The sequence below is a fragment of the Heteronotia binoei genome, chromosome 1 (assembly GCF_032191835.1).
Source record: "Heteronotia binoei isolate CCM8104 ecotype False Entrance Well chromosome 1, APGP_CSIRO_Hbin_v1, whole genome shotgun sequence".
NCBI classification, from domain to species: domain Eukaryota; kingdom Metazoa; phylum Chordata; class Lepidosauria; order Squamata; family Gekkonidae; genus Heteronotia; species Heteronotia binoei.
The window spans coordinates 153,332,854-153,354,149 of record NC_083223.1 but is presented as its reverse complement, the minus strand read 5'-3'; the positions used below and the strand labels follow the sequence as shown (position 1 = coordinate 153,354,149).

General features: G+C 44.2%; 1 protein-coding gene across 2 annotated transcripts; it reads right to left on the bottom strand.

Annotated features, from left to right (window-relative positions):
• Positions 1–3,822: 3,822 nt before the first annotated feature.
• Positions 3,823–19,553, bottom strand: AGT (angiotensinogen). 2 transcript variants are annotated; one of them, XM_060242817.1, is made up of 5 exons: positions 19,401–19,553; positions 18,419–19,207; positions 15,142–15,403; positions 7,364–7,508; positions 3,823–4,135 (listed from the first exon to the last, which is right to left on the bottom strand). In XM_060242817.1, exons 2-5 carry the CDS (start codon positions 19,179–19,181, stop codon positions 3,944–3,946), a joined length of 1,362 nt encoding a protein of 453 aa, XP_060098800.1. In that variant the 5' UTR covers positions 19,182–19,207; positions 19,401–19,553; the 3' UTR covers positions 3,823–3,943. The 2 variants fall into 2 exon arrangements, with proteins under 2 accessions (XP_060098800.1, XP_060098793.1); XM_060242810.1 differs by having other exon boundaries at positions 18,419–19,201; positions 19,394–19,496.
• Between the last annotated feature and the right edge of the window lie 1,743 nt (positions 19,554–21,296).

Genomic DNA, 21,296 nt, shown 5'->3' with positions numbered 1-21,296 from the left:
ACTCTTGGCAAAGAAACTACACAAAGAAACTCCACGCTGAAAAGTGGGTATGGGCGGAATATTTTCAGCCATCAAGGGACCAATAGTGACAGTCTGAAGCTGACAGACAAGTCTGATTTCCAGTGACAGGCATCGATACGACTTCCTCAGGATGGTGGTGGGGGGTAAATGTATATAATCACTGGAGGCACATTCCTGTCCTCTGTTTGCATCTGTCTTGTTCTCCTTGTGCATGAAAGAATATCTTTTGGTGGACTGAGGGGAGGAGAATTATTGGGGTGGGTGGAGAAACTTGTTGAATCTCCTGGCCTCTATACAAACTGTCAGAGTAAAAGCATCACACTTCTCTTTTTTCTCCTTTCCTTCCATTCAGAGCTATATTTCTTCCCCCCCCCCCCGCCCCGCCTTTTTCTTTGCTGTGAGGAGTGGGAAACATGGATAGATTTTTTTCTTTTAAAACATGTTTTTGATTTGATTTGGGGGTGGACTGTTCACTTTTGTGGGTTCTGAAAACTGCCCTTCTCTGCATGCTGGCTGTGGGGTTCCCTTTCTGCTCCTCCAAAAAGCACCGTTTCTTCCTGGATTGCTTGAGCCTCTGCCTGGGGTGGGGGTATCATCTCTCCTCTCCCACTCAGTCACCCAAACTACCTATGGATTTCTGGGGGGGCTTGGCTAACTGCCCTCTTCCCTGGCTGTGGGGTCGCTATTCTGCTCCTCCAAAAAGCACCTCATTTCTTCCTGCATTGCTTGAGTCTCTGCCTGGGGGGTTTCCTCTCTCCTCTCCCACTCAGGCACCCAAACTACCTACAGATTTCTGGGGGGCTTAGCTAACTAACCTCTTCCCCGGCTGTGGGGTACCCTTTCTGCTTCTCCAAAAAAGCATCCTTTCTCCCCTACCACATATTCCCACACATTCCCTTAGCTAGTCCATCAGTGCCCCCTCCCACAGCTGTGCAGTGAGTCCCAGTTGCCAGGCTTGGTTGTCCCTGTCACCTTCCCAGGTAGGATGAAAGGCTTGACCACAATCAGTTGTCATGTCACCAGGGCTGGGTGGCTGGTCCCAGGAAGACACAGCCATCTGCAGCCATGTGGGTGGTCCCTGGGGAGGTACTCTGGGAGTGTGATGCCTGTAGCTTAACCTGGTCCACATTGTAGTGTCTCAAAATGGCACAGGACAACTCCCCCCAAAACAGTTTCCTGGAGACACTTTGCTTGGTGGTTTGCTACTTGGATCCCCCCAAATCTGACATGCATGTAACATGTGGGCCTGTGGAGGGTCATCCCAGGGAGGAATTGTGTGTGTTGAAAGCCTCTAGCTCACCCAGGTCAGTTTTTGTCATTCCTGAACCAGCAGAGGAGACATCCCTTTGAAAAGCATTGCACTGAATGACCTTTTTTAGGGGTCTGTAACTCAGCCCCCCAAAGTCCAATGTGGACCAAAGTTGGTGGGTACATTGAAGAGAGTGATCTGGAGACAACCTGCCATTTTGGAGCCTTGAAGCCCTGTGTGGGGCTTTTTAAAAACTGGGCCAGTTTGTGAACTGATTCGCAAACCAAGCTGTGGTTCAGTTCGCAAACTGGTCTGGGAACCGGTCCAGTTCTGTTTATGAACTGAACCAGCATTTTCTGGTCTGTGCCCATCCCTAATGTGTACTAAGTCCTTGAAACTCTGCCTTCTGACTGACACAGGATGACAGGAATTACTATCTATCTTTCTGATGCTGGTGCAGGAAGTCCAATATTTTCTTCTCACTTCTTTTAGAATGGTAAATTCTTCCAAAGGTGTTTCTCCATCCTTCAAGGTTAGTACTGATAGATATTCAGGATATTCCCTCCTCTGCCCAGAACTCTCATTAGAACACCAGGTGAGAAGCCATCATGCAAATTGCTCTGGGAGCACAGTATACATCCAACATGGTTACTGCATGAATCAAAGAGATTGGGGTGGAAGTATAATAAGAAATAATATACATAGTTATTAAATGTTAAGATTAAACAGCATGTGGAATAGGAACTTAATCTTGATAAGTGAGCAGGAAATTATAAGAGACAGGGTGGGCGAAGTGGAAGAATAGATGAAACCCTTTTTGCTATACATACTCCATATTTATAAAAACATTCATGTTTAGAAGGAATTCACATATTTTTGTTTGAAGTTTCCATAACTGAATGTGTAGTAATATATCAAGTAAATTCATTACTTGATAAGCACATGTAAAGCTGACATAATGAGAAATCAAACAGTTGCAACTAATGGCCAAGGAAAGTAGCTTTATAGAGAACCAACATATGAACATATTAAAAATCAACACCTGTATTCTTCAATAGCAGCCCTTTAACACTCAGAAGCAGATTTGTTTTTGAAATTTTTTTGTATCACACCACTGTCTTGTAAAGAAGTGTGGATGGTTGTAAAATGACTTTTCCTCAGAATTATTCTAATGTTTTAATACAATGGAATATTTTAATACAATACAATACTTTTTGGTTAACATGCAATTATGAATGGAAATTGGAGAAAAACATAGAGGTTGACAGGTGGGAACTGGTAAGATCGAGTGTGAAGCTGGAGTTGCCAATGCACAGAGATGGAGGGATGAAAATGTCCTAGGCTCAACTTTTGATATTTTCTGGTTGAAAGATTTCAGAAAAATCACTTTGCAAGGCCTCCACAGAACCCTGGAGAGTCACTGTTGATGATCAGGATAGACCATACTGAGCTGAAAAGACCATATGTCTCATGCAGTATAAGAGAGCATCTTAATTTTATAACCAACTACAATCTCTGTTTGAGGCCTATCAAAATGAATGGTGGTCTGGGCCTCAACTTAGTTTAAATTTAATGTTGAACAATTGTCTTACTAATGTCTTCCACTGGTTTCAGTGACACAATTAACTTTAAATTGGTTGAAGGGCCCTGCTTTTAAACTGTAAAGGGTATGGAGAAGAAATTCTTTCCCCACCCCTGCCTGCTTCCTATCCATGTACTTGAATTAGTACTTGCAGAATCCCTTACTGCAAAATAAAGGGAGATAACTCATTTGAGTGGCCAGAAAAAGCAGTAGGTAAGTTCATGGAGGAGCATCATACCAGTGGCTATTAGCCATAGCATCCTTTATTATTGTTATTCATTTATACCCCATCCTATCCCATGGGCATGCTTACAACATGGAACTCAAAACAATGAATGGCACAATAGACAGTAGCAAAGACCAGTGCCTCACGTCAGGCAGAAATAGGAACCCCAAGTAACTCCACTGCCCAAATAATATCCAGAACATGCCACTGGGAAAGGTGCTATGAACAGAGAGGGCCAGCATCATTGAACGTCCACTGCCTCAGCCAAAAGCCTGGTGGAACAGCTGTGGTTTTATAGGCCCTGTGGAACTGTAGTGAGTCTCATAGGGCCCTGATCTCGAGTAGGATCATGTTCTACCAGGTTGGGACAAGAAGACTGCAGATTTATACCCCGCCTTTCTCTCTGAATCAGAGACTCAGAGCAGCTTACAATCTCCAATATCTTCTCCCCCCACAACAAATACCCTATGAGGTAGGTGGGGCTGAGAGGGCTCTCACAGCAGCTGCCCTTTCAAGGACAACTCCTGCGATAGCTATGGCTAACCCAAGACCATTCCAGCAGGTGCAAGTGCAGGAGTGGGGAATCAAACCCTATTCTCCCAAATAAGAGTCCATACACTTAACCACTACACCAAACTGGCTCTCTCTGGAAAAGCCCTTGCCCTGGATGAGGCCAAGTGGACATCCCTCAGGCCAGAACCACCAGGAGGTGCTGATTGGAAGAGTCCTTATATCTGATACAGATTTGAAAGGCACATCAGCTTTATTCCAAAATTTCAAGCAACAAGTTAACATAGCAACCAAAATAGTTACAAAGTAAGGGAAAATACTGAAGAAAGTCAGGGAAATCATATTAATGTGAGATTTATGCTCCTTGCAATGGGTTTATCACTCTACCAAAATACAGCAAAGTGCTTGACTCTTTTTCATGCACTGCCAGCAGGAAAGGCTTGTTCAGTGTTATGCTGAGCGTCTCAATGACCTCATTTTGTTCTGTAGAGTTTTCTGCTTGATCTGCTTCACCAGGATGGAGTTCAAACAGTTGCTGGTGTATAATCTGCAAGTGCAAATGAACACAGTGAGCTTGCTAGTCTGAGGCAACAGAACAAGTTGGAGGGATGGCAAAGGAAAGACCAAGTAAATGAAAAGGTTTTTCTTTTTAAAGGGCAAATCATAAGGGCCTATAGATCATCATAAATGAAAATTTTCTAATATGTGACTGATATTATTTAAAGAAGACTTAATAGAATTTATACCAGCCCTGCACAAAGTCCATGATGATAATATTAAAGAGTGTCATTTTTAAAAATTGTTGAATTGTGTAACTGCAATTATGATTCTCAAAATGGTAAAGCAGGATACAGCAGTGGGCTCAGTTGCTTTGCTGTATTCTGACCCAGCCATTAGTCTATGTTTTTCTTCAAACCATTCTGTGAAAAACAGCTACCTCATAAGCTACATGCATGCACAAGACAATGCTTTGGGATAATAGTTTCCTGTTTAAGATTATCTACTTATTGTAGGGTTGCCAAGGCTGACTCAGAAAATATCTGGGGACATTGGGGTGGAGTCAGGAGCAAGGTTGTGACAAGCACGATTGAACTCTGAAGGGAGTTCTGGCGATCACATTTAAAGGGACCACATGGCCTTGGCCAGCTCGCCCACTAGGCAATCTAGGTGACTGCCTAGGGTGCCAGGAGGGTGGGGTACCAAATTGGGCTCCCCACCCCCTCCTGGTAACCCAGGCAAGCACCAAGTTTGCCCGCCTTCTCCGCCCGCCGACCACTACCACCGCCTGCCATCACCACCACCGCTGCTGCTGCCCAGCCCCCTCCCTTCGCCTCCTGCCACCCGCCCCTTCTTTCCCTTCCCTTCCCTGCCCGGCCGCCATGATCACAGCATGCAGCAAGGCAGCAACACCCCCTTCCCTTTGCTCCCCCCCCAAAAAACATTCACAGTCCAATGCGGGTGAATCTTATCTTTATCTTATCTTTTAACTTCTAGTTTATTTTCCTTTTTCTTGAGATTTTTGTAGATTTGTAACAGCCAGTGGCTAATTACAATAAATGAACTGACTGACTGACTGACTCTTATCTTTAGAATGACGAGGCTGAAGTGTAGGTTTGGCTCCCCCTCCCTTTTGATTCCAGAAAGGAGGGGGGAGCCAAGCCTTCATTTCAGCCTCATCATTCTAAAGATAAAATTTATGCTGCGTTGAGCTGTGAACATGCAGGGAGGGGAGCGAAGGGAAGGGGGTGCCGCTGCCTCACTGCATGGCATGGGGGGGTGCAATTGAGCATGGTGCTGCATTGCAACACCACAGGAGAGGGGCCCAGGGCGGGGTAGGGGGGCGGCAGGGCACCTGCCTGGAGCATCATACTCTCTTGGACTGGCGCTGCGCATGGCTTTAAAATGTCTTCCCTTCATTGGAAATAATGGAGGATGGAGCACCTTCTTTTGAGGCTCACAGAACTGGACCCCCTGGTCCAATCTTTTTGAAACTTTGCGGGTTTTGAGGAGAGGCACCAGAAGCTATGCTGTGAATTTGGTGCCTCAGCCTCAAAAGACAGGCGCCCAGATACCCATGGATTGATTCGCCATTAAACCCTATGGGAACCAGTCTCCATAGGGTACAATGGAATGCCTAGCAGAAATTCGATCCCCCCTCTACTTTCTGATAACCCTGAAGTAGGGGGAATGCCTCCAAACCACAGGATCCCCTCCCCCCAGCTAGGGACTGGCAACCCTAGCAATGCTGTCTGTGAATGTCCCATATGATAAGAACCTTTAATATAAAGCTGTGCTGATAAAATAAAGCTGTGTGTTATTTATCAACCAAACTGTCCTCATATTGTTGCTTTGAAAATAAAATGTGACTTTTTAAAAGCCTGTCTAGGCACTTATGGAAAGGAATGTTAAAGGCAAGTGGAATAAATACAAAGGCAAATTACACTTTACACTCAAAACAAAGCTTCAATAGTATTGTTTAAATGAAAAGCAACCATGTGAGTTTTGAGCAGGAGGACTGTCAGAGGAAAGGTCTAAACCACTCAACACTGTTATTTAGTTCACTCAGAGTTCTGATACCTAGATGCTCTTCTCCTTGTAGATACCTATATGCAGGGCTTTTTTGAGCAGGAACGCACAGGAATGCAGTTCCGGCTGGCTTGGCATCAGGGGGTGTGGCCTAATATGCAAATATATCTCCGCTGAGCTTTTTCTACAAAAAAGCCCTGTGTGAAACAAAGGTGATGTCAGGGGGTGTGGCCTAATATGCAAATGGGGAGGATAAAGAGAGAGTGAGTGAAAGAGGGGAGGACTGACAATAGGCATGGGGAAAGGGAGAAAGACAGAAAGAGAAAGAAATAAAGTAGACTTGTTAGAAGGGAGAAAGAGAGAGGAAGAAAGGAAGACAGAAAGGGAAAGTAGGGTGGTGGAGAGGTGAAGAAGCAAAAGTGGGGGCAATGGGCTGGCCCACATGTCAATGTATCTAATTCTCATATGACCAGATCTGGAAGTTCTTAAATCCAGAGACTGGAGCCATGAACAAACAAGAGGGGTCTGCTTCTTTATTTTTTTTTTGCCATCAAGTCACAACTAACCTATGGTGACACCCATGAGGTTTTCAAGGGAAGAGATGTTCAGAGGTGGTTTGCCATTGCCTGCCTCTGTGTATTCCTTGATTGTCTCCCATGCAAATTCTGACCAGGGTTGACCCTACTTAGTTTCCAAGATCTGACAAGATCCAGATAGCCTGGGCTATCCAGGTCAGTGCTACCTTGGTCTTTCTATAATCCTAAAAAAGCCACTGGTTTGGGAAAAGAAAAAAAAATCTGAAACCTTAAAAAAAAGGGGGGGGACACCCAGCATCACTCAACAGGGTCATAGTTTTCGCTGATAGAGGCTGCCAGAGAGAAGGAAGGAGGAAAAGCTGAAGACAGGGTTGGGGGGAGGTAAATTTGTTGGGGAGTGGGAAAGACAGATGGAAGCATTAAAAAGGCAAGAGGACTTTCAAGAAAGGAAAAGAGGAAACAAGGGAGGGGAAAATGAGAAACTTTAGAAAGTGCTTGCTAGTCCCCTGCTTGCAATGTTTATTTTCTGTTTTTATTATCCCATAGTGTTCACTTTAGTTGCTTGCACTGCTGATATGCACAATTTTTATATTGTCCATTTTTCACCTAGATTTGCTATCATTGTTTGCTGCAGCACACTTTAGTGGGTTCCTTATCCTGTAGTTTACATGGAATTTTATATGTGTAACACATGTGCAAAATATATATTGTACCTTTTGAACATTCAGGTTAACATCACTCATCATACTAAAGTTGGCACTCTTTCCCAGCAGTTCAGACAGGTTCATTTTATTAAGGGAGTCCTGAAGGTTATAAACACTTTCAAAGAATAACTTTGGCAAAGTTAAATTGATTCGTCTGCAGAAAATACAAAAAGAGAGGGATTATTTTGCAACAGTTTACAATTTTCTTTCAATCATCTTCCCACCCCACACCCCAAGCATTGATAGATTCTTGCCTACCCTTCCTAAATTTAACCTCCCCCCACCACATTGCTTTTAGTCTACGAAGATCCTGAGACCTCAAGTATCAGAGGAGTCTTTGCAAAAGTGGGGGAGGGGGAAATTCTGATCCTCTTGTTTGATCCAGCTCTTGGACTTTTGGTCATATTGTGTACAAACTTTTCCTCCCCCATCTGGTAATGTTATTTACCTCCCCCTGGTGATGAGTGTCCTTTCCATTTTATAGAAGCTAAATGTGTGGAAATAAGCAGCGGAAGCTATTCATGGCACGGAGGTAAATAACATTACCAGATAAATAAAGACAGGTTGCTTACCTGTAACTGTAGATCTTCAAGTGGTCATCTGTGCATTCACACTCATGGGATAGAGCGCCTGCACCGATCCCCGAATCGGTACCTAAAAAGCCCAGGATTTTTTCGCACTCGGCACCAACGGGCATGCGCAGGCGTCCCAATGCGCATACTCGCCAGTGCCAGCGCGAGGATCCCACCAATTCCTTCCTGACCGCTGGAAGCCCCTACTGGAGGGAGACCATCAGCCGTGGGGAAGGAGAGTGGGTAGTGTGAATGCACAGATGACCACTCAAAGATCTACAGTTACAGGTAAGTAACCTGTCTATCTTTTTCATGGTCTCTGTGCTTCACACTCTTGGGAGATTAGCAAGCAAGACATACCTGGAGGCGGGAAGACGGTCAACCGGAAGAAACAGCTGCAGCACCGCAGCTCCCAAACAAGTCCTCTGCTGAGCATGCACATCCAGCGCGTAGTGCTTCATAAAGGCATGCAGAGAGAACCAGGTGGCAGCCTTGCAAACATCTGTCAGGGAAACGCCTTTCAGGAACGCCACCAACGTCGCCATCGCTCTTGTAGAGTGTCCTCAAATAGGCCCAGGTAACGGCTTCTTTGCCAACAAATAACACAGTTTAATAGTCTCAGTGAGCCATTTTGAAAGCCGCTGAGATGAGATCCTGGAACCTAACTTAGGAGCAGCATAAGAAACAAAAAGCTGCTGGTCCTTACGAAAACTCTTGGAGTGACTTAAATAAAACAATAAAGCACGCTTCACATCTAGAGCATGCAACCTACGTTCCTCATTCGAGGAAGGTGTAGGATGAAAAGTGGGCAACCAAACTTCTAAGTCGAGGTGGAACTGAGAAACCACCTTGGGGAGAAAATAAATATCAGGAGCTAACGACACTCCAGCCTCCTGAAAAACTAGATATGGGTAGTCACAACGCATAGCCATGAGCTCCCCTGCACAGCATGCTGATGTGATGGCTACCAAAAAAGCAGTCTTCCAAGATAGAGCTGTAACGAACATGTGGCCATCAGCTCAAAAGGACGTCGAGTCAGCCTGTCCAACACTAAAGTCAAATCCCACAACTGTGGGGGTGATCTCGATGGAGGATGAAGCCTAAGCAAACCCTTCAAAAACCTCTTAGAATGAGGGTGTGCAAAAACAGAGTGCCCCTCAACTGGTTCATGGAACGCAGAAATTGCTGCCAAATAAACTTTGATGGAAGAAAAAACAAGGCCAGCATCCACCAGAGATAACAAAAACTCAAAAATTACCGACAATCCCATCGTTTGGGGTGAAACTGAGGGATAAACTAAGAACTGCAGAAACCTTTGCCACGTCCTATCATAGGAAGCGCGGGTAGAAATTTTCCTGCTGTTCAAGAAAACATGTTAGACTCTGCTAGAGAACCCACAGGGTTGATGAACCACGCTGTCAGATTCAAGTGGGGCACGTTGTGATGGAGTACATGACCGTCCTGAGCTGACGGAAGGTCTGGTTCCGCCGGAAACTGGTAGAAGACCCCCCTCGCCAGTTGGAGCAGGATCAGAAACCAGTTCTGGCGAGGCCACCAGGGAGTCACCAGGATACAGCATGGTCTCTCTCTTGCGATCTTGTTGACCACCTTTGTCAGTAGTGGCAGAGGTGGGAACAGATAAAGGAACTGACCTTCCCACGGGAACAGCAGACCGTCTCCCAACGACTCTGGATCTGAGCCCCCTCTGGAGCAAAACAGAGGACACTTCCGGTTTTCGGCTGTGGCAAAGACATCCACCTGAGGATGCCTCCAGAGCTGAAACACGGGTTGAAGGAAGCGCCACTGTAACTCCCACTCGTGCAGGGAAGCCGCACCCCTGCTGAGGGAGTCTGCTTGCAAGTTGAGGACCCCTGGGAGATGTGCTGCCTTCACAAAGATGTCGTGGTCCAGGCACTCCAACCACAGATCCAGCGCCAGCGCACAAAGCCGTCGAGAGACTGTCCCTCCCTGTCTGTTGATGTAACACAGGGCAGTGGTATTGTCTGTTAGCAGAGCAACAATCTTCCCCGCCACCATGGGGCGGAAAGACCGAAGAGCAAAGTAAACTGCCAGCAGTTCCAAGTAATTTATGTGACAGTGAGTCAATTTCAAAGGCCAAGGACCCCCCACAAAGAGATTGTCCATATGGGCCCCCCAACCCCATAAAGACGCATCTGTTGTGATAGTCACAGTTGGTGCAGGTAGACAGAAGGGAGCTCCCTGACAAATGTTGTCCTTTGACTTCCACCATTGCAGTGTTTGAAGTGTTACAGGTGGAATTACAAACCTCTTTTGAGGCGAGTCCCTTAACGGGCGAAACTGACGAAGAAACCAAAGCTATAGGCCTCTCATCCTCAGCTTCGCAAAGAGCAGCACGCTTGTCACTGCCATCAGCCCCAGCATCCGCTACAGCTGCTGCGCCGTGCCCCACTTTCGACTCTGCAGAAGTTCAACAAGGTTGATAATGTCCATCGCTCTCTGCTGAGGCAGAAACGCGCAATGAAGGTTCGTATCCAGCAAAGCCCCTATGAACTGAACTGTCCTTGATGGAGTAAGGTGTGATTTCTCCAAATTGACCTGCAGACCCAAGGTGTCGAGAAGACGAAGAGTGATGGCAATGTGGGATGACAAACTCTCTTTTGACTCCTCCACAAGGAGCCAGTCGTCTATGTATGGAAAGACGACTATCCCTTGAAACCGGAGATGGGCAGCCACAACACTCATCATCTTTGTGAACACCCGAAGATGGACAGTGGACAGACCGAACAGTGGACAGACCGAACAGAGGAGCCTTGAACTGGAAGTGTTGAGAACCTACTGCAAACCAAAGGAAACGTCTAAACGCAGGATGGATGCTGATGTGGAAGTATGCATCCTTGAGGTCCAGTGTTGCCATCCAATCCCCTTGGTTGATGAGGAGCAGAATTGTTTGCAGAGTGGACATTCTGAACTTCTGGTACAAAATAAATTTGTTCAGATTCCGAAGATCCATGATTGGTCTTAGACCCCCGTCTCGCTTGGGAACCAGGAAGTAACGAGAGTTGAAGCCTCCCATCCTGGCCTCCATCGGGATCCTCTCTATGGCTTGTTTCTGTAAGAGGTTGCTCACCTCCGCCAGCAGAGGTGGGGAAGGGAGAGTGGTAATTACCACAGATTGGTTCGGAATCTGAGCAAAATCTATTTTGTAGCCTTCCACTACGGTAGAAAGCGCCCACCGTAGTGATGGACTCCCAGGCCGACAGGAATGGGCGGAGGCAGATAGACGAAGGGGAAGAGGGGACGGTGACGTGTGCTGCCAGAAAGTCGAAGGCCCTGCTTTTGAGGGCGAGTGCCCTTGGACTTGCCGGTGGTCTGTGCTGAAGCATAACAGTTTCTGTTGTTCCCCCTCTATGGGGACCTACTCTCAGGTTGAGCAGAGCAAGGTCTCCACTGCTGTTCCGGAGAGAACTTTTGGTAGGGCTTCTTTGCCCAAGGCTTGTCCCACTGTTTCTGTCTTGCAGCTCTGGAAGATGCCGGTAAGCCCAGATTCCTGGAAGTTTTTATACTTTTATCCATTTCCTGGAGCGCATTGTCAGTGGTAGAGCTGAACAGGCCTTCGCCCTCAAAGAGCAGATCTTCAACGAAGGCCCTGGTGTCCTGCTGGAGAGCTGTGGATCTGAGCCAGGAGGCAGACGGCAGAAGTGATGGTCCTTGCTGAGACGTTGACCATATGCTTTGCTGTAGCCAGTTGTTGTTTGGCTACAGCAAAGCTTTCCTTCTGCAACTTCTTTGCAGCTGACCTCTTCTCCTCTCTCAGGGAAGACAGGAGGGGGGTTAGTTGTTTTTACACTGAGTATTGGTATCTAGCCATGCACGCGGCATAGTTAGATACCTTTACTCCCAGCGCCCCAGCAGAGTAGAACTTCGTCTCGACATTATCCAGCTTCTTTCCCTCCTTGTCTGGTGGAGAGGAGTGTGTCCTGCGGGCCTTCGATGAGGAGGAAATGACCACCGAATTTGGCTTTGAGTCTGTAAAGAGGAACTCAGCTCTGGGCTCTTGGACACGGTACATATGGTCCAACCTTCTCGATGACACGGGTGTAGAAGCAGGCTTTGCCCAGGGCTCCTTTATCGCCTGTAGGATGACCTTCGTCACCGGCAGGGCAACTGCTGTAGACGTATCCTGCTGCATGATGTCAAACACGCTATCATCTACAACGGGTTGCGGCTGTGTCACTGGAAGCGAGAGGGAGAGTGTCATCCTCTTCACCAGATCCCCATACGACTTCAAATCCTCCGATGGTGAGATGGGAACATCCTCAGCCATATGAGACACTGGTTCCAAAGCCCGGTCCAGATCGTTGGTACCGACCTCGGAGTCTGACGATGAAGACTGCGTAGAGAATGTTCTGAGAGCACCGGAGTTGACTCTCTGATGGGCGACCGGATCGACACCGACGACCGAGGATGGACTTCCTCCACCACCATGCCGCGTCTGTCAGGCAAGACAGAGATCGATGCCAAAGGACGCTGTCTAGAATGTTGAGACAGCCTGGACATATGGGATGCCTCGGACTGCTGGTCCCAGTCTGTGAACTCGCGAGGAGGGTACCATTGGTACGGTGGGTAGGGATAAGCGTAAGGAGGCCATTGGCGCTGCTCCCATGTTGGAAGCAGTGGGAAGCAATGAGCTACTGTAGTTGGTTCCAGCTCTCTCTGGCCTCTCGCCTGATCCATCAGTGCCGAAGGCTCCATCGGTGTTGACACCTCCACCTCCGAGACCAAGTCGCTCTCACTGCGACGCCTGGACCCTGAAGAGTAGGAGCGCTGAGTCAGGTCGATCTCTTGCTTCGATGCCAATAGGCACAGCTGCGAAGCACTGCCTCTCGACACCGAAGGGCTACGACGCGGGGACGCCAAGATCTTCCTCAGTGGAGCTGTTGATGTCGAAGCATCATGCGAAGGCGAAGGGGTGTGGGATGGTTTCTTCTTCCGCTTCTCCTTCGATTTCACCTTCTTCAGCGCCAATGATCAGTTCCCCAAGTCATCCTGACGCTTCTTAGCCGGGGTGTCCACTGACCCTTCAGAAGGCCGTTTCGTGGAACGCCCGCGCTCGACCGGCATCTCGGTCCTGATCGGCGAAGTCTCAGCCAATGTGACCGTCAGGGCCGCAGCTTCACCCATCGGTATTGAGGGGTCCGATGCCATCTTTTGAAGACGAAGTGCCAACTCGACCAAAGCCGCCGAAAGCCTCGCCGCTCGATTCTTACGAGTTTGTTTGGAGAAACTCAGACAGTGAGCGCAAGAATCAACGTGATGTCCCTCGCCCAGACAGAGGAGACAGAGGGAATGGCCATCGGGGGGGCAATCTTCTTCCCACAGGAGCGGCACCTCTTAAAAAACTCCCAACGTCTTTCCATAGACGCCCAGGAAAAAACCCCACCCAGGAAAGTCTCTGAGGGGGGAAACACGGGGGGAAAACCAAGCCCCAAAGGGCAAGTCCAACAAACTTTTTTAAAAAACAACACTAACTATCTAATAACTAATTAACTAACTACACTAAGAAAGTAACAAACGGGCTATATACAACAGGAAAAAAGCAATCTAAGATTACTTTACCGACCAGGGACGCGAAAGGAGATCCTCTCAGCACAGTGGTCAGAAAGGAACTGGCGGGATCCTCGTGCTGGCGCCGGCGAGCATGCACATTGGGACGCCTGCGCATGCCCGTTGGTGCCGAGTGCGAAAAAATCCTGGGCTTTTTAGGTATCGATTCGGGGATCGGTGCAGGCACTCTATCCCATGAGTGTGAAGCACAGAGACCACGAAGAAGATCATTCAATTAAACTTCTGCTGAACGTTGATGGGACATTTTTTCTCCTGGCAGTTTGCATCCAGAATCCATGTATGTATCTATATATTCTCGAGGACTTAAGATACCACTTCAAGCACCAAACAAAGTGGGCTCTCAGAAAAGCTTTTATATTTCAATGTCTTTTTTAAAAAAAATCTTTGAGATGCTGCAGTACTTTTTACTTTAGATATCTTTTCAGAACAAAGAGAGAGGATGTGGTATAAAGCTAGGATGTGCTATATGCTCCATTAGATGCCATGTTCTGTGTTATGATTTTGTATTTCTTTTGAACCCAACTTGCAGCCATATTTAAACTTTCAAAAATTCAATGAATTTGCTACCTATCATTCATCTTCTTTCTTGGGTTAACAAAATGCCATTAAGCATAATAAATGGTGCCAGTTTCAGAGTTTTGCTAAATTGCTCCAGCAAGGAAAAATATTTAATTCTTACTCAACAGTCTTCAACCATTATTTTCTTAATATGTATAGGCAAATTTAATTTAGACTCCCAAGTGACTTCCAAGGGATAATAGTATGAGTGCCCTAAAGTCATATGATCCAGATGAGGTTAGTATTCTTTGATTTCTTTTTGCAAAGAGGATATTCAAAATACAGTTTGAGGGATATCAAGCAACTGAGAGATATGAAGGGATCATGGTGGTTGCTCAATCCACTGACGACATTGATGGATTTCTTTCTCCGAAGATAACTGAAACTCATCTCCATTTTCAAAATCTTAACTACAATTTTTATTTTGTATGTTTTTGTCTTTTTATAATTTCCCTTATATACATATCTTACTAAAGATGTCCCTCACTGTCAAAATGGAAATGGAACTGCCCTCACATATCTAACTTTGTTCACTAAATTCTACCCTAGATTTCTTAACTATTATGATTGAAAACTCTACGCTAAGAAAATAAAATAAACTTTTCTGAAAACCCTCACAAGCCTTCCTATTAGGTCTTACTGGATTATTATACAGTTTTTAAAGGCATGAAAAAGATAATTCTGCTCAAAGAAATAGGGCAGATGCAAAAAGACCAGTCTTCTAGCTACTAACGTTGGCTTTCTAGCTACTTACTGATCTGGATGAAGATAAACTACATGGAGTGCACTCTTTAATACTTGGGATGAGATTCCAGTGTTTAACTTGATCGGCCTACCTCTGTTCAGCAGCTGAAAGAAGTGAAGTGAAAGGAGTTTGAGGCAATCCACTATATGGCCACTAATTTGCAAAGGTAGTTCTTACATTCTAATAAACCTCTAATATTTCCTATAATTCTAATATTCCTATAAAATTCTAATTCTAATATTCCTATAAAACCTCTAATATTTTCTACATTCTAATACACCTCTGTATTTCCTATAAAAACATACCTTAATGACAATTTTTGCAGCCACAGATAAGAAGGCTGCAGTGAATACTGTTCCTCAGCACTGGTTAGGTTGCTGATAGGCTGTAATAACAGCAGAAATACACTCTTACTGACAGCAATTTTGAGAACTGAAAGATTCAGGTTGCTGTCAAATTTATGCTCAAAGTTTCCAGTGACTCTCATCATGGGCACAGAGATCTTTGTTTCTGAATCGGTCCAGAATTCTTGAGGCTCATTCAGAAGTGAGGCTCCCTTTACAATGGCTGAAAACAAAAGAGAAGAGAAATTGATCCCATTTGTCTGCTGCTTCCCAACAATGAAATTTGGTGTTAAGAAAAGGAAAAATAGAAGTAGGGAAATAGGGGTTGAATCCAAAGATGTCCTTCCACTTATGCAAGGTGTCTTCACATCCCCAGGAGGAGTGCCTTTCTGTCCAATCTGACTGCTTATTTATGGGATAGGGGATGGATCTTGAAGCATAGCATATAAATAATAGCAAGAATTTTCTGCAGACATCAATCCCATTAATGGCACCTATCTCTTGTGATTAGTCCTTTCTAGGAATTCCCTGAGGTGGCCCATGTTCTTTGCTCCCTAGAGATTTTAAAAATTGAGTATCCTCCTGTCCTTTCAACTGGATTCAGTGCACTTCTAACCATGCCATATAGTTTAAAGGGATAAGCAATAAAATGGAAATTCTGCCTTCCTTGACAATTTTATATGTTAATATGGAAGAATTTCATAGGCTTATCACAGGATTAAATTATTTGGCAAAATATATGTTTGATGCATGCTTTGATTGTTTACTACCTAATCTTCATGAGTTGCAATAGAATCCTTAAGAATCACTTATTTATGAGGAAAATGTATGCCATGTCACAGCACTATAAAAATCTTTAATAACACTATAATTTCATGTGTTGGTTATAAGATGGGATGGTAACTTATTTAATTCTACCAATATTTTCAAAGTTCTCTGAACATACAGAAGAGAACAGAATTTGTAAGGCCTTTTGTGCTCTCTTAAAAGAAGAAAAACTTTTTTCAGAATGCTGCTGTTAGGAATTAACGATAGAAGTAAGAAGATATTACTTGGATCCTATGATGCATGAATGCAGTTGTGCTCATAGATGCAGTTCATTCCTGCCATTCCCTTTCCCAGAGAACCCCTGAGACATCCAAAATGCTGATGCTGTGGGACTCATCTGGGCAATGAGCCAGGTGAAGAGTGGGGTTGGGACAGGCACCACTCTTGTGCCAACGGTACTTCTTGTGCCAAAGTAAGCGCCTCTGACAGAAGAGAAAGGGGAGGATTATTTTGTGGTAGACTCTAGTTGTGCTGGAAATGAAAGAGTGACTCTTTCTGTAAAGTATAGCCCCTATACTTTACCTTTTAAAAATACAGGAAATCTTGGAGTTGTCTTCACAACTCTCATTTCTCATAAGATTCCCATGTGGCTTTGCTACATACTATAAGGTTGCTTCATTTCACCTCTGTTAGTCTCTTGAGTGACATTGAGAATGATATCTTTATTCAACAATGAATAATATAATAACTTGTTATAAGGAGAAAGTACAATTTCAAACATCTTGCTAGAATTAGCATCTCAGTGATCTCTTTCCACTTTCCTAGCAATCTTCTCTAATTAAGAATGAGCAAAAGAGATCAAAGACATGGCCTGTACTGTTAAAGCAATTTTTCATGCACCCTGTGCCACCCAACATTCCTCTTGAAAAATCAGAGAAGGTAGTTCCTATCTGCTTTTTTCACACACCACTGAACAGTGTCACTCTCTCTTGAAACACTGGACTGAGAGCTACTGTGATATAGTGGTTAGAACACAGATGCCAAACTTCTTGAATCTCTATGCAAATTTGGAATTTTTGAGAAAAGGGAGTTGGTATCACCACTAAACGATTGCCATAAAAGGTCTTAACTTTCCCCCTCCCCTGTATTTTTAAAATAAAAGCTATCACTTAAATGAACATATAGTGGAAACAATTTTTCTAGGGGGTAAGAAAGCCAGTGTAATTGTCCATTCTTACTTATATATTTAGTATATTAATTTAATATACTTTATTTAATAGAAATAAACTGTGGGGGTGGCAGCATGGTTGAAGACTCTAATAATGGAATCTAGCAGAAAGCAGTTCTGGGAAATCCAAAAGCTTCTGTACAATGGATTTTATTTGGTGTAGATGAAGGCATTTGAGATCTGACAAGAGATAGCAAGATTGGCTGTTTAATATACAGGGAATGTTTCTGGTGAGCCACTGCTTTGGAAGAGCTGCTGGCAGCCAGGAGCGAGCCAAACCCCAGGGGTTCTTCCAGTACTGCAAGCTTCTGAATTCAGACATGGTAAGTCTGAGGGGTATTGGTTTGCCTATGGTTGCCTCCTACACACATTGTTGGTGCTGCTGGCCAGCACTGAACTGAGTGGCCCCTGCAGACCTGCTTTGTAGTGTCACAAAAGTCATTCAGTCTGACTTGCTTCTGAGCTATTTAAACTCCCCAGACCACACCCAATGGCACCCCCAAATACCACACTAGTACCAGAGTAGAACTGGGGACATCCAGGGTTCAGATCCCCTCACCAGTGAAATTCATGGAGTGAACTTTTGCCATTCTGTCTCAGCATGCCTTACCTCAATGCTGTTGTTGTGAGAATACTATTGAGAAAGGAAGATGCTGCCCTGAGTTTCTTAGAAGGATGACATAAAAGCATGATGGCTAGGTAGATTTCATCGACAGAGGATATTGGCATGGGCACTGGCATAAAAGGCTCTTTTTTAAAAAAAGTTTTCAATCAATGTACAGAGAATAGATCTATCAATATTTTGTGCATATCTAGCTGGAATGGAACTTCTATCTTCAAAAGCAGGACACCTCTAGGTTTGAGATTCTGGGCACAAATAATGGGAGGATGACTTCTCATATTTTGCTCTGCTATCATCACGTTATGTTTTTGAACTTCCAGCTCCTCTTAAAATAGGATGCTGAATGAGACAGACATCTGGTGTGAAACCAAGCCTGGTAATTCACATATTTGTCTTATTCTTAGAGAGCTATTGTCACCAAATTAGAGGATCATGTGGCAACTGTCCAATAAAATTACATCTTTCTGAATATATGTTGAGCATTTCTGTATTAGACCATATAAATGATTGGAAGCACTACAATGCAGTTAATTTATACACTCAATTGAAAGTAAAATGATTTTTTTGCTTGCCCTGGTGACTGTAGTTTGTATTCAGATGTGAGGATTTTCCCCTCTTACCTTTGAACTGAGTAGAGGCTGCAAACAACAAGTTGGTTGCTGGATCAATGCCCCTCAGCAGAGTCTTGCTTGTGTGGGTGTTTTTGCTTTTGACAAAAGCATTAATTTGTTCTTCTGCCCGAGTGGGGTTTGTAAAATCTACAGCTCGTATATAGAAATTAATGTCAGCAAAAGCCAATTCATGGACAAAGGATTCAGATAAATGGACATTTGGGGCTGAAAAAAGGCAGAAAAGCTTGGAGAAGAGCAACTCATCAACCTCACTGGGATTGCTGATGGTCCTCAGGACAGGAAGCACTTTGTGCCCATCTATTTTGGAGGTGCAGTTTTGGCTAACAGATGGCAAGTCAAATCCTAACAAACTCTGCAATTCACTTGCTGTGTGTCCAGAAGCCCCCAAATAGAAGATGAGAAGGGACTGGTATATGCTTGTGGGAGACAGAAGAATATTTTCTCCTGTGTGCATTTCCACCAGCTCTCTGTAAATACGTGCCCCAAGCACGTAGGCTGAGTCTTTTAAATAGTCCACTCCTAAAATTTTTGATTCCTTCTCACTCTTGTTCCTGATGCTCTCTTCATATGCTGGGGTGATGGGAGACTCAATTGGGATGGGGACAAAAGTTTTCAGTAGCCGGTCCTTGTCTTCTAGTCCCTTGCAGCTCTCGTTGTATGCAAAAAGATTAAAGGGGTGAACATAGACCCGATCACAGCTGACGAGGATAATGCACACAAGGATGCACAGCAAACTCACTCCTGGGTTCATGTTTGTGTGCAGTTTCAACAGTGTGCCTGTTTAAGGAAAAAAAGTGGATGTTTTATTAATTATTGTCACCATATGTGATACAAGCCACAAATAGAGAAAATGAATAACTTTGAATCTTCTCTGTGATTCCACTGAGGACAAAATAATAAGCTATGCATATATTCTCCAGTTTGGATCATTTACCTTCAACAATTATAAATGTAGAAAATAAGTACATACCTTTCTTAAATTTACTTTCTCAGGAAGCGAATCTCGAGCTCTTTCATGCACTCAGTGTCTGATTCCAGCTGACAGTTTGGGTTCCTCTTTTATTTGTATGGTTGCCTAACCTAAGTTATACATTAGCTGTCCCCTTCCCCCTGCCAGCTCCTCTGAGCACAGTGTTCTGGGATTTGTGCTTTTCCATGTATTTGCAATCATTACTCTCTCCATTTCCAGTGAGAAGAGCAAATACTGGCCTAGACGACCATTTCATCATTGCCGATGCTTGTTATCTCCCTCGAGGCCTTATTCCTTGGACATACTTGCTCATCAGAAACTCAAGCAGACTAGATCCTGCCCTCTGCAAGTTATATAAACCATCACTTGTATAGCTTAGTATACTGTAACCAGGAATAATAATATACAAGGGAAACTCAGAACTGAAATGTTAGACTTCATATCTGTATACTGTGTTTTTCAAACTATTGTAGCATTTGGTTTCCCACATTGTCTTCCAGCTCCATTGGAGCTTGCATTGTTGCTCCTCCAAATCCTTCAGAGGCAGTGCCCATCTGAGAGTTAAAGCCTTTCTGGATAATTCTGTCAAATTAATTCTGCATTTGAATCAGGGAGCTTTGACTCTTGGCAGCTTCTACCCTGAAACCCTTGTTGATTTCTAAGATGCTGCTGGACTCAAATCTGACTCCTCTACTGCAAACCAACATGGCTGCCCTCTGAAACTATCTGCAAAAAAATGAAGTTGTCAAAGTGCCAACAGTATATTAGAACAAGATATTGTATTTGAACAAAGTGACTTTATATTTGAGCAAGGTGGTGTGATTGGTACGCTGCATAATTATACAGTATCCAAATGTTCAAATATCCCTTTGAAATGGGCCTGATCCCTTTAAAATGGCAGCAGTATCTACAAGTTGGGCCTGGAGACGCTGTTATCTAGCTGATTCAGAATAACTTCTTATCTTCATAAGTGGTTTTCAATGGAAGTTGGCACCATTTATTCACTATCAAGGGTCCATATTAAAAATGGTGAGAATTCCTTCCCAGTAATTTGCACAAACAGTTCTAAGTGCAACACAGACAAACTGAGCCTCTAAAAATCTTTTGGGGAAAAAACAGTAAAATAAAAATATATTAAATACAAACTTTTAAAAAATCAAAAATGACACAGGAGTAGTATTGCTAACCACTAGAGATATCACAGACACCATCTAGCAAAAGGCCAAGGCACTCATGCAAGCACATTTCACAACCCACATTATACTTACTACCCAAACTGATGCACTTGCAGACTGACAAACATTGCATTATCAGAATCACAATACATCTCTATGAGTGCTGGAAAATTACTGAATGTTCCTCATGTCTGCTTAGATCACCAACATTATCTTCCTGATTAATCAGAAAGATTACGTGTCCACCATCTAGTACCTCCTTCCCTTGGTCTGATGACTAGATTCCATAGAGGTGCAAACCCAAAAGGGGCTTTCTAAATGATTTTCCATATACAATAAACCCACAGTTGATACCTGTGTGGGATCCAAATGTCCTTGCTCTAGACATTTGATGTGAAAGAATCATGCTTTCCCCATGCTTTTCTTCAACCATACTGCCATTAGTGGATCCAAAGAGAATTGATCTCTAACAATCACACAAGTTATGTTTTAAAAGTTATCACACATGTCAGAATGTCCACTTGTAGAAGCCAAGACCTATTTTTCTAGTTAGCCTGTATGATAAAGGAATTTAGAGGAAAACCCTACAAATATAAGTCTCCACTCATTTTAGATACAGTATCATCTTCAGTCTTAAATTAGGGGGTTAGGACAGTAAGATAGGTTGATCTTACTGATCAACTTTATTAGATGTCACACCAACAATAATCTGTGCTGCAGA

What these genes read in the sequence shown, in the direction of transcription:
- AGT (XM_060242810.1), bottom strand. An exon ending in AGCCTCTACTCAGTTCAAAG is followed by an intron (nt 15,404 to 18,418) that starts GTAAGAGGGGAA and finishes TTTTGTTTTCAG; the next exon opens with CCATTGTAAAGGGAGCCTCA. An exon ending in CTGCAAAAATTGTCATTAAG is followed by an intron (nt 7,509 to 15,141) that starts GTATGTTTTTAT and finishes TATTTTCTGCAG; the next exon opens with ACGAATCAATTTAACTTTGC.